Source organism: Silurus meridionalis, chromosome 18 (genome assembly GCF_014805685.1).
Source record: "Silurus meridionalis isolate SWU-2019-XX chromosome 18, ASM1480568v1, whole genome shotgun sequence".
Lineage (NCBI taxonomy): Eukaryota > Metazoa > Chordata > Actinopteri > Siluriformes > Siluridae > Silurus > Silurus meridionalis.
Genome location: NC_060901.1, coordinates 20,341,475 through 20,355,382, shown reverse-complemented (window position 1 = coordinate 20,355,382; position 13,908 = coordinate 20,341,475). Strand labels below are relative to the sequence as shown.

The following is a 13,908-nucleotide window of genomic DNA, read 5'->3' as shown; positions in this document are numbered from 1 at the left end:
ACACCGAATTAACAAACCAGTCAAATCAGCTAAAAAGTTTATTATATAAAGTATGCAAAGTATTTGAATGGTTATAGCAAGTATGTAATAGAAATGGATAAACATATACAAAGGATATTTTATTATAGATTTAGCATGTTTGCTATGTACAATATGTAGTTCTACATTTGGACAGTTCTCATGTATACAGTATATACAACAAACAAACAAACAAAAAAACAAAATAAATAATTAAGTATTTATTTAGTATAGATTGCAACTAGTTTTGTTTTGTAATAGTATTTTTAAAGCCTGAATTTTCCAGGGAAAGAAACACACAGGAACTGACTGATATGTTCAGTATGTACACACTCCCATGCTCGGCAAGTTATTATTCACAGTAATGTGTGTGTGTGTGTGTGTGTGTGTGTGTGTGTGTGTGTGTGTGTGTGTGTTTTCTTACTTAACATGTTGCTGGATATGTAACACCAGGTAGTTTTACACATGTTGGAGTATTATGGAGTATTTAGTATTAATGGAGTATTTAGTATTAATGGAGTATTTAGTATTATGGCGTATTTAGTATTTATGGAGTATTTAGTATTATGAGGTATTTAATATTCATGTAGTATTTAGTGTTATGGAGTATTATTTAGTATTATTTACTATTTATTAAGTATTGAGTATTTATAGAGTATTTAGTATTATGGGGTATTTAGTATTATGGGGTATTTAGTATTATGGAGTATTGAGTATTATGGAGTATTTAATATAATGGAGTATTGAGTATTATGGAGTATTTTATATTTATGGAGTATTGAGTATTATGGAGTATTTAGTATAATGGAGTATTGGATATTATGGAGTATTTATTGAGTATTTACTATTTATGTAGTATTTAGTATAATGGAGTATTTAGTATTTAGGAAGTATTTAGTATTTATGGAGTATTTCGGATTTATGGAGTATTGAGTATTTATGGAGTATTTAGTATTATGAGGTATTTAGTATTTATGTAGTATTTAGTATTATGGAGTATTATTTAGTAATATTTACTATTTATGAAGTATTTAGTATTTATAGAGTATTGAGTATTTATAGAGTATTTAGTATTATTGGGTATTTAGTGTTATGGGGTATTTAGTATTATGAAGTATTTAGTATTTATGGCGTATTTAGTATTATGGAGTATTTAGTATTATTTACTATTTATGAAGTATTTAGTATTGATATAGTATTGAGTATTTATAGAGTATTAAGTATTATGGGGTATTTAGTATTATGGAGTATTTAGTATAATGGAGTATTGAGTATTATGGAGTATTTTATATTTATGGAGTATTGAGTATTATGGAGTATTTAGTATTTATGTAGTATTTAGTATTATGGAGTATTTAGTATAATGGAGTATTGAGTATTATGGAGTATTGAGCATTTATTGAGTATTTAGTATAATGGAGTATTTAGTATTATGGAGTATTTAGTATTTATGTAGTATTGAGTATAATGTAGTATTGAGTATAATGGGGTATTGAGTATTATGGACTATTTAGTATTATATAGTATTTAGTATTATGGACTATTTAGTATTTATGTAGTATTGAGTATAATGGAGTACTGAGTATAATGAAGTATTGAGTATTATGGAGTATTTAGTATTTATGAAGTATTTAGTATTTATGGATTATTAAGTATTATGAAGTATTGGGTATAATAGAGTATTTAGTATTATGGAGTATTTAGTATTTATGGAGTATTTGGTATAATAGTGTATTGAGTATTGTGGAGTATTTAGTATTTATGTAGTATTTAGTATAATGGAGTATTAAGTATTATGGAGTATTTAGTATTATGGTGTATTTAGTATTTATGTAGTATTTAGTATAATGGAGTGTTCAGTATTATGTGTATTTAGTATTTATGTAGTATTTAGTATAATGGAGTGTTCAGTATTATGGAGTATTTAGTATTTATGAAGTATTTAGTATAATGGAGTATTGAGTATAATGAAGTATTAAGTATTATGGAGTATTGAGTGTTATGTAGTATTTAGTATAATGGAGTATTGAGTACAATGAAGTATTGAGTATTATGGAGTATTGAGTGTTATGTAGTATTTAGTATAATGGAGTATTGCGTATAATGAAGTATTGAGTATTATGTAGTATTTAGTATAATGGAGTATTTAGTATACAGGAGTGATTGAGGTGAGTGAGCTGCTTTAGACTGGACAGAGCCTGAAATTCAGTAGTGTGTATACAATCAGGGTGAAACACTATAACATCACTTACACAACTTACACAACGTACACAACTTACACAAAAATGACATAACTGAAACGAATGATTATGCTGTTTTATATTATTGAGGAATTTGTAAAATATTTAACAGATTTTAATTTTAGTGGGAACGTTATGAATGTTATTATTATATGAAACTGATCATTAATAATTGTAGGCAGTTCTGGGACTTTATAAGAAGCTTTTCATAGCGATTGTTTACATGTCAAAGTTTTTATACACACACACACACACACACACACACACACACAAACACACACATATTTTTAACCCATGCCCCGCCCCTTTCCTGCAGTCACTCGGGTTGATTGGCAGCTCTCCTGGCCCCGCCCCGACCCCGCCCCCTCCGCCTGTATTTGACTGAGTCTCGTGTTGCTCTCACTCAGAGCCGGTGGCTGTGGCAGCGCGTGCATGGCGAGGCCACGGATATAAGCGCGCACTCAGCTCAGCTTCGCTTTGCGTGCTTTCTTTCTTTCTTTCATTTTCTTTCTTCCTCCCTTTGTTTCTCCTCCCTCGTATTCCAGCTCACACGATCCCAGCGAATCCTGCACCATGCCCGTGACCGTCACCATCACCGCGCTCGGCCGCCTGTGGACTCTATTCTGCCTCCGCGCGTGCTTTTACGCGAGCGCCGGATTAGCGCAGAGCGCCAGAGAGGGTAAGTGATGATGATGATGATGATGATGATTGGAGACCGGGAAGGAAAAGAGAGAGAGAGAAAAAAAAAACACATTCAAAAGTTTCCGTGGGGAACAAAAAAAAATCACGAGAGACGCGCGTGGACCTGGAGACGAAAAGCTGGACGCACGCACGCACGCACGCGCTTTGGACGCGGTGTCGCGGCGCCGCACCGGTGCGCTGATGCGCGCTCTGGATTTTACATTCTCATTTTTTGGAGAACTTGCTCTGATGCAGTGTGTGTGTGTGTGTGTGTGTGTGTGTGTGTGTGTGATCAGCCCGACATTTAAGCGTGCTCTCTCTATCTCTCTCTTTTTTTATTACACACACTCCTCTTCTTCACGTGATGGACAGATTATGTGGAGGAAAAAGAAATTGTTTTAAATCCGGAGTGCTGAAAAGCCTGCACCGTGCGTGTGTGTGCGCGCGCGTGAGTGTGTGTGTGTAAGAGAGTGTGTTTGTATGCTTCTGTTCGCAGTGGGTTGATGTCGGTTTCTCGGTGGATTTGGTAGAGATGTGCGTTATAACGGATGTAACGGATACATTTATATACAGTGCGCAGGAGAAGAGGAAGAAGCGCAACGAAAGGTGCGCGGCTTTGCGCAAATACTGAAACAGCGTTTAGACTGCGCGTCTTACACACACACACACACACACACACACACACACACTCGTAAATAATTTAGTGTTAGCAATAATATTATTTTGGGATTTGACATAAGTATTTTTTTATGTTGCGCGCGTTGCATATATAATATATATAAATATATATATATATATACACAGTATATATATTTTCCTCTCTCTTTTTAAAGCGCGCGCACACCACTTCTAAATTCATCAGTCCCAAAAACCCCCATTTACCCCCCAAAATAAGACAATAAAAAGAATCCTCTGATTGACCTCCTGATTTCCAGCTCTTTTTTGCGCACCGTGGGCGCATTTTAATTCCCATCCTGCAGTGTGTAGAATCAGGTCGCGTAGTCTATAGAGCTCCTAGTGTATATTTTATCTCCATATCTGTGTATCCTGTGTGTATGGTGTGTTTTGTGCCGTCACTCAGGTCCATGTCTCGTCCCTGAAGAAGTGTTCTTCTCCTTTCCAAAACAGACTTCAGGATGTTGGTTTCATGGCCTTTTTGTTTGAGGATCTTCCACAATACAATACAATAAAATACAAGACAAGACAAGACATAGCATAACAGCACACATTGGCATGTTTACACACATGCTCATCATCACACTCACACAGGTCATGATTTGTTATTCCTGTAGATGTTTTCCGTCACTGCTGCTTGTTTGTGGAGCGCGATCATCTCTCTCTGTCTATTTCCTATTTTCATTGGTTAAAGTTTTTCAATTGAAACATTAATTCCTGTGTTTGTGTGTGTGTGTGTGTGTGTGTGTTTCTCTGTCGTCCTCCCGGGCAGTGATGCTACTGGACTCGAAGGCACAGCAGACAGAGATGGAGTGGGTAGCGTCTCCTCCGAACGGGGTGAGTCTTCATCAGTCACAGGGTTGAACTTCTGAGATCAGCATGAGGGATTACAAACCTTTATCTGATGTTCAGACGCTCATTTGATCTCTCAGACTGCCTCGGTGTGTGGATCAGACGTCCGAGAACATGAACGATCCCTCAAATATTCCAGTTTCCAAAATTGCTATAAATTTTTTTTAAGGTGTTTTCCAGATTAATTCAAATTAAATACCTAATATTTAGTGTTTGTGTCTGTTGTTTTCTTCTTTTTCTCCATTCTCTTTCCCGGAATTCTGTTCACTTGTTTTTATAATAAACTATAATCACCTCGCCGATCCCGTGTTCCAACAGCTACCGTTTAATATCAATTATTTAAATCGAATACTTTATATATTTATATAGTGTTTCGATTTTACTTTTTGGCAACAAAACTATTCCTGTATTAAAAACGTATTCTCTCGCTTTTTTTTTTCTCCTTTAAAATATTTCTCTTTCATTTGTATCCACTATTTTTATATTTTCTTTTTTTGCGATTTCACCGATTGTCGATTCTCTCCATCCTGACCTCAGTGTACACTGAAAAATAAATAAAAAACGTTATTAGAAAATGTTTTTTTGTTCAATCATCAGATTTTTCTCGTATTTTATTTTCTCTAAAGAACCTTCATAGCTGAAGCTAAAATCCAAACCTTTTCAACACTGATACATTCATGGTGTTTTAATCGATTTTTTAAGCAATATGAGCATGAAGATTACAAAATATGTGCAGCGATCGAGAGATTTATTTGCTTTTCCCTTTTCCAGTGGGAAGAGATCAGCGGTTTGGATGAGAACTTCATCCCCATCCGCACGTACCAGGTGTGCCAGGTGATGGAACCGAATCAAAACAATTGGCTTCGGACTAACTGGATTGAAAAGGGGGACGCTCAGAGGATTTTTGTGGAGCTGAAATTCACGCTGCGGGACTGTAACAGTCTTCCCGGCGTGGTGGGAACGTGCAAGGAAACGTTCAACTTGTACTACCAGGAGACGGATGCCGAGATGGGCAGGAATATCCGGGAGAGCCAGTATGTGAAAATAGACACCATCGCGGCGGACGAGAGCTTCACGCAGGGCGATCTGGGCGAGAGGAAAATGAAGCTGAACACGGAGGTGCGTATCATCGGTCCGCTCTCGCGCAGAGGCTTCTACTTGGCCTTCCAGGATGTCGGGGCGTGCATTGCTCTCGTCTCGATCAGAGTTTACTACAAGAAGTGCTGGTCCATCATCGAGAACCTGGCCACGTTCCCAGACACAGTGACGGGATCGGAGTTTTCCTCGCTCGTCGAGGTTGAGGGAACGTGCGTCGGCGACGCCGAGGAGGAGGCCGACAACTCTCCCAAGATGCACTGCAGCGCCGAGGGCGAGTGGCTCGTACCGATCGGGAAATGTATCTGCAAGGCCGGATTTCATCAGAAAGGGGACTCGTGCGAACGTAAGTGTGAGAACCGCCGCCTTCTGCTCTTTTGGGAAAATGTCTATTAGAACCTCATTGATTAACTTCACACCAGATTGCACAATAGTGTAATATTAAGGTATTATTATGTACATCATGCTATTATGAAGCTTATTCATGGGTCCATTTGGCAGAGGAAATTGCTCTTGTAATTATTTGACGAGTCTCAGTCCAGTAATACGGCACATCCTTCAAAAAAAAAAAAAAAGAGAACATATTCATTTTGCAATCGGCTACGAGACGAAAGAACCGAAGCGAGAAAAAGAAAGGGAGAAAAAAAACAGAGGCCCAGGAGTGAAAGAGAGAAATAAAGAAGCGTGATATTTGACAGGAATAATAATGAGGGATTAAATCTGGAGGCAGATATCCGTGCCATAATAACAGGGGGATCCAGTTAATTGTTTGATTAGCAAGCTCTTAAATTATAGTGGTGGTTGTGTTGGTATTGGGATTAAACGATGACTTGCACTCGAGTCTGCCTCTCTGCTCTTCAACAACGCTCTGTCTTTCTGTCTCCTGCTATCTGGCTGAAGGCCAAGTCAATCACTCACAAAATCCCCAACCCTGGAGGAAGTCCAGCCGGTCACTCTCGTGTCTCTCTTTGAATTGTCCGTGATGGAAAGCAAACAACGGCCATTCCGCACCGTTTGGGTTCTTACAGGAAAGGCAATCAGGGTTGATGGTATTGCTTCACCCATAATACAGGGGTCATCCCCCGGCGTCGGTTTGTCCCTTCCGTCTGATTCGGAATACAAGAACTGACGAGGGGCTCGATGAGGATCGCTTGGTTTTACTCGGTGTAAGTGGCCCTGCTTTGCTCACTCAAGCTTTTCATGTGCAAATTGGGCCAGTGTGCGAGTGCCTACACTGCGGCTTATTAAGTGTAGCGAGGAAAAACTTTTTAGCGCCGGCTCAGACGGTCGTATGTCATACGTGCATCATTAAGAGCGCTCTGTAATGCAGTTTCTCGACCGTGAGGCAGAAGTTCTTCCGCTTTGCTCCGTCCAGAGGTTCCTTCAGAGCACAAATGCAAAAATGCAAGTCCGGAGATGTGAGGGCGCCTCTTTGCAAATTCTTTGGCGCAAATCCGGAGGTAATAACAGGGGGTCTTTTGAGTTCTTCGAGTGTGTTTATGGTGTTGAAGTTGATGTAAAGGAAAAGCGAGGGTTCCCCTTTTTGACCCCTTCGGTAGGAAGTTTAAAAAAAAAAAACCCTTCTGACATGCCACCCATTTTTAAAGCGCCACAGCTCCAAAAAAAGAAACCGATTGCCCTCCACAACATGCCCTCCACATTGTCGTGTTATGAGTTCCACTGGGCTGCCGACTGGAGCGTCGGCGATATTACAGGCGCAGTTAATCTAAATAAAATGAGCGCAGGAGTGCTGCTTCAGCGTTCTCGGCCCTGCGATTTCTCCTGGTATTAAATTGCCCTGCACAGTGTTTCCCAGGAGTTCTGAAAAAGCCTGAGAAGTACCAGTGTATTTTCTCCTCCCCTTCAGTCTGCAGTGGCTTGTGAGGGACAGATCTATGTTTAATATGGAGGATCCATCACTTTCTCAAACTGCTTTTTGTCTTCTGTCCATCCCAGGAGGACTTTATTGCCCTGAAGCTTTCTGGAGCCTTTTTTTTTTTTTTTTTTTACGTATTTTTTTTAAACACTACGTGTTTAATATCCGCACTCCATTATTATGCGCTTGTGTCTTAGGCGTTACTTTTCTTTTCTCCAGAAGGAGAGGAGCTGTAACTCCTGTCCGTCATGTCATTCGAGACGGTTCCTCTGTACTCACCGCAGGCCTCCTCCCAAACGTGTCCTGTGATCTTCTCATTCATCACCTGTGCCCCTTCCTTTCTCAACAAACCCTCAAGTTTTTTTTCTTTCTAGAATAACATGATTCAGGGGATCTTCAGGACTGGGGGCGTTGAAAAGAAACAGCGTGAAATGTTCTGGGTTTATTTTGCATCGAGACGGGTGAAAAATGGTGGACATTCATTTGCCATGTGCCGTTTTACAGGCGTCCATGCTGAGAAAACTGACACACCGAGTTCCTTAATCTCGGCTGAAAAGGGGCTTTTAGAGAGACATTGCAGGCGTTGTTTTTTTTTCCTCTCTCAAGCGATCCTTGGAATGCACGTTGCTCAATTTGAGAATGTCGCATAATTTCATCTTCAGCCATGCGGCGTAGTTCGCACAAAAGCAAAGCTTCCACTGTTTGCCCTTTCACTGTGAAACATTTGCTGAAATGCTAATAGGGAAGTTAGCACCGCATGGCTGTCATCTCCAAGAAGATCATCCGTCTCGGCTGATGTGTCAGGGAGGTGGACAGAAGTTAGTCAGAACATGATGGATGGCTTCTTCAACCCCCCTAAGGGTTTGGTGTAGAGGGGAGGGGATGGGGGGCTGTCTGTAGAGCTATAATAACAGGAGAGGTGAAGGGAGGCTAGGCTAGGCTAACACCAGGGCAAGGCCGGTCATCGCATTTTAAATGCTGCCCAGCAGGATGTGGTGAATGAGGATGAGGGATGAAGGTGGATGTAAAGACAGGGTGGAGGTGGAGGCAAAGACGATTGTTTTTGAGCTGTGACATTTAGCTGATTGATCAGGTGTTAACACGACGGCTGGAAACAGCCATCCTCTGGCAAAGCCTAAGTGATCTCAATTATTCAAATGCAGGGAAGTTCCTCAGGAGGGACGCCGCAGGCTCCGAGGCTGTCAGGGCCGGACTCGATGCCTGATGGATGACAAAAAAGCTGCATTCTTGCAGAGCTTGGGGTGTTTTTTTTTTTCTGTGTCTAGCAGGTTTTTGCTATATAATGCACATCCTTGTATTGCAGTTTTCTTCTCAGTGCTGTGGGATTTCAACCTGACTAGCAATGAGTACAATACACAGGAAATGCCCACAAATGCAATTCTAGCTAGCAAAACATCATGGAGATATACTTTATAGCTGTATATAAATGAATAGTGTTTAGCATGTCAACATATAATCCTCAAAACAAACCAAACTTCCAAAATCCAACTTCTTTGCTAGCTAACAACATGAGGGGAGAAACACCACATAAGATATTCAGTGTCAGCTAGCTAGCAAAGTGTTTAGCATCCATATCTTGTCACTGCCTAAGGCTGTCAGGGACAGACCAGACGTCTGACCAATGACACAAAAAAAAGAGAGCGAGACAAAGCTTTATTCTTATAGCGTTCACTGGATTTATTCTCCTCAGGCAATTTAACTAGCTTTGACTAGCAAGTTTTTCGCGGCATGATACGATACGAAATGGATGTGCGTGTAGCGCCGTGGTTCAAACAAGTCCGACCCGGTGTGAGTTATCGATCTTCTACTCAGCGGTGTGAATTTTCAATCCATGAACACACAGCTTTTCGCAACTCAGACATGACACGGCTTGAAGGAATCCTTACTCAGCACTTTATCGCTCGGAGAATTGGGCTAAAATTCAGAAGCACTTCGTTATTGCTAAATTGGTTTTATATAAAGAGGAAATATTGTATTAGATTCCTCTGGTAGGGAAACGTCTGCTTCCTGTCCCTTCTTTGTGGCCTTTTTTTTGTCTTTGGGAGGGTAAATGGAGAAAAGTGTGAGGTTATGTAATAAGTTATTGATTTTGCTCTTAGCGGGAGATTGAGGTGCTAGGCCGGCGCTCCCTGAGGACGGAAGCTCTGACAACAGGGTCCTCACTGACGCTCAGCCAGAGCTAAAGGCCCACAAGCTGCTCACATATCACTTTCACCTCAGGGTTAAAGCTGCTCTTAACAAATACACACACACACAGACAGACACACACACACACACATATATATATATATATATATATATATATATATATATATATATATATATATATATATATATATAGTAATAAAGACATATCGCATGCTTGTGCACATCTAAATGTGCGCTAAAATACTCAGAAATGTATTTAGCATGAATCATTAGCATTAAGGCTAAAATGGATGGGTGAGGGTGAGGGAGTGAATGGCAGTGTGAATGGGGGAAAGTGAGTTCCTGTGTGTGTGTGTGTGTGTGTGTGTGTGTGTGTGTGTGTGTGTGTGTGTGTGTGTATGGGGGAGAACGTTTAGACAGCCAGCAAGTTTGTCGTCAAGCTTCAGGAAAAGGTATCCGAGCCCCGAGTGTGTTTGTGACAGAGATGTCAGGCAGCGTTAGCGTTGCCGTGGGTAGAAGACGGTAGGGGGTCTTTGTTTTGAAGCAGTAGGGGTCACGGGGGTCACTCCTTAGGCAAGCCAAAGGTCAACTAGCCACCTCATTTATCTTCCAGCCTGGCAGCGGGCTGTCATTGCATTGTCTGAAACACATTGCGCACAAACGTGCTCGAGTGAAGTTAATATCCTCTGACCTGAAAAGACCGAGCGATGGCGGAAAAAAACGCGGCGTTATCTGAGAAATGCCAAGGATGTGCCTGGTACTTTTTTTCTCCTCGTCAGCCATCAGTCTCACGTAGCGACCATCTGTCCTGCTCTTTATCTGGAGGATTTTCAGAACAGGGCTTGGATATGTCACATGTAAGATGATCAATAATAATAATCATAAGTGAACATTTGTGTGTATTAAACTACCAGAATTTTGCATAAAAAACATTTTGACTGTAGACTACATATGCTAGTTATAATAATATACCCAATGTGGCTAAGCAGCTCAGTAGGTACTATTTAATATAAAACACCTCCTTTACTAGTACTTGCTAACATCATTCACTAAAATAGAAACGTGATTATCGTCTCCTTCTGTGGCCGTGAGCGCAGTATAACAAAACAGTAGAATATTTTCAAAATATAACACTCCTGCTCCACTAACGTTTCAATCCAGCTAGGAAAGAGCTAACAGAGAATAGAAGAACAGGAATCCAAACGAATGATCTCTGAACATTTATTCACTAATTAATTCAAGCTTGTACAATGTATCACATCCACAGCTTGGATATTTAATATCTGACACTTCCTGTTGATAAATATTATTATTAACCAGTTTAAAATAATGCCACATCTATGACTTATAGTTTAGAGGTTTAGACATAGCAGCCAAAGATCATATCCTGCCTGTAGCTATGTATCCTGTATATAGTGTATTTATAGATAGATAGATAGATAGATAGATAGATAGATAGATAGATAGATAGATAGATAGATATACTGTAATATTATAATAGCGTCTGTGGTATATTTGAAATGAAATAATAGTAGTACTGCACTCATATACAGTGCACTGTGTGTGTATATATATATATATATATATATATATATATATATATATATATATATATATCAGATTGATCATTTTGTAGTGGTGTCCGAATTCTAAGTAAACAAACTCAATCCTTACATTTGCTTGTTAAATGCACACTGTGCACTCGCTAACGGACTCTTTCTCTTCCTGCAACACGACACGGCGCAAACGAAAAGCCTTCTAGTGTTTCGGATTCAGCGAACTATCGCTAACATAGCGCATATCACGTGTCGGCCCCAGCATCCAAAATGCTCTGCAATTCAATATTATACAGAAAGTTCAAAGTTCATTTACTTCAGAGCCTTCTGACTTCTAACTCATGTCTCTTTCACACACGCCTCTGATGATGGAAAAAAAAAAAAGACGTTCTTTCCTGTTGTGTCTACAGGAAGTTACAGCTCTACCTCTGCCAGGTTAATCTGTATTCTACGTGACTCTCAGGACACTCCTCGGTCTCCGTAGTGTTGTGATACGTCGTGTTCACGTAGCAGCGGCGGTGCTGAGAGAATGTGCTCGAGATACGGTTTAGCAAAGAGAAATCAATTTACATAGAAAATATTATTTACTAATTATTGGTCACTTTTTATTTAATAAAAGTGTCAAACATTTACTAATAATTATATAGAAATAAACTGACCTCATTATATTATTATTATTATTATTATTATTATTATTATGTTATTATTATATATATATATATATATATATATATATATATATATATATATATATATATATATATATATATATATATATATATATAAATAATACAATGCGACGGATGGAAGTACACAGATACACATTTTTGATATTCATATGGAAACACACACACAAACACACACACACAAACACACACACACACACACACACACACACACACACACACACACACACACTGATAAAGTAGATCTTAATGTCAGCTATGAGGGAAGGCAAGCGTCGGGTTGCGTCTCTGTGCCACAATGATGAACGATCCTGAACAGCGTTTGTTTTATGATACCGGTGCATTAGTGTTTATGCAATCGATATTTACTTTCAGATGGCTTTTAGTGAACTCGCGCTGTTACGATTTATTCCCTTCATTATATTAAAGGTGTTTACTGCGTGTTTAAATTATCCTCCACGTCCGAGTGCATGCTTAAGCGCTCACCTTTATTTATTTATTTATTTATTTATCTTCCCCTCCCATTGGAAATAGATTTCTTTGTGTTTTCTTGTTTTCTATTAGGACCCGAAAAGAAGCTTTGAAGCCGTCATTATAGAAGCAGGATTAACAAAAACATCACAGGAATCGACAAAAAATAAAAAGGAAGATTGTTTGTGTGAATGCAGATGATTCAATTATATTTATTTACACATCAGGAAAAAAGTGAGAGGTTTTTATTGTTCAGGAAAGAAATCTTAGTCATTACTGAACGTTTTCCCATTTGTATGTGTATGCGAGAGACTCTGTGTGTGTGTGTGTGTGTGTGTGTGTGTGTGTGTGTGTGTGTGTGTGTGTGTGTGTGTGTGTGTGTGAGAGTGCGAATGGAAAAGTGAGTCATGGGGTGTATGTGTGTGTGTGTGTGTGTGTGTGTGTGTGTGTGTGTGTGTGTGTGTGTGTGTGTGTGTGCCACCAGTAATGATGGTCTGCCACTATTCTTTGCTTAGTCACCTCTGTTACAGCTGTCCCACAAGTTGTGTGTGTGTGTGTGTGTGTGTGTGTGTGTGTGTGTGTGTGTGCACTGCATGGTCTTAGAGCCGATTAGTTCGCCTCATGTCTCTTGTATATGCTGAATAACTGACGACCCTTTTCTCATCTAACACTTTTTATCTTTTTTTTTTTTTTTTTCTTTTCTTGTTTCCATCCTTTTGTTTTTGTTTTTGAGAAAAAGTTTGGATAACAATTAAATTCAAGGTTGGAGCGGTTAGAACATTAGACTTTGAATACAAAGGTTGTGAGTTTAAATCCCAGCCACACCAATCTGCAATTAATGGGCCCCTGAGCATGGCCCCTGACGTCATAGCATCTGAATGTGGAGATACCAGAAACCTAAAAAACAACACCAATGTAAACAAGTAGATAAAAGCTGATATTCACTGAAGAGGAAAAGAAGTGAGACATGGGGGACGTTCTCACGTCTGGAGTTACGTCTTTTTTTGGGGGAGTCTAAAATAAGGATCTTTTGGAGGAACGTGATCAAGCATTTATCCACCAGCCACAACAATACACTGAGAACTGTGTGTGTGTGTGTGTGTGTGTGTGTGTGTGTGTGTGTGTGTGTGTTAGAAATCAGCTGCTCTGGAAAATAAAAGAGAAATTCCAGATGTTTACACATGTGTCCAGGTCATCTCAGGCAATATGCATGTCCTCTCAGTGTTCTCCACTCAGCACCGGAGATCTTCATTTCTCAAACACAAGCTGTAAAGTCCACGTTCAGTGTAATACGTGTCATAATTTGTCCCAAGCAACATCTGGCGGCCGTAGCGGAGCAACCCAGATGTGTCCGTAACATTAGCTTTCCAATGCGGTTGTTTTCAAGTTTCCTAATCGAATCTCCTTCCTCTGTAGCTGAGACTTGAATAATAAGGACGTGGTTAGAGGATTAATTTTTTGGCAGCCGGAGAGAGAACGCGTCTCGCCAACAAAAACCCCGGCCTCGGGAACCAACCTCGGCTGATGTTCATGAAAACCCCGTGTTCCATCATGAGATAAAGAGGTCACTGATGGAGTGCAGTCATGTA

General features: G+C 39.7%; 1 protein-coding gene across 9 annotated transcripts in view; it reads left to right on the top strand.

Annotated features, from left to right (window-relative positions):
• Window positions 1-2,649: 2,649 nt before the first annotated feature.
• Window positions 2,650-13,908, top strand: part of epha7 (eph receptor A7) — a 58,166-nt gene continuing 46,907 nt past the window's right edge. For all 9 annotated transcript variants that reach the window (XM_046873193.1, XM_046873190.1, XM_046873192.1 and 6 more), the window contains exons 1-3: window positions 2,650-2,937; window positions 4,387-4,451; window positions 5,238-5,907. In XM_046873193.1, the coding sequence (XP_046729149.1) occupies window positions 2,832-2,937; window positions 4,387-4,451; window positions 5,238-5,907 (841 nt within the window). In that variant the 5' untranslated portion in view covers window positions 2,650-2,831. The remainder of the gene's footprint in view (window positions 2,938-4,386; window positions 4,452-5,237; window positions 5,908-13,908) is intronic.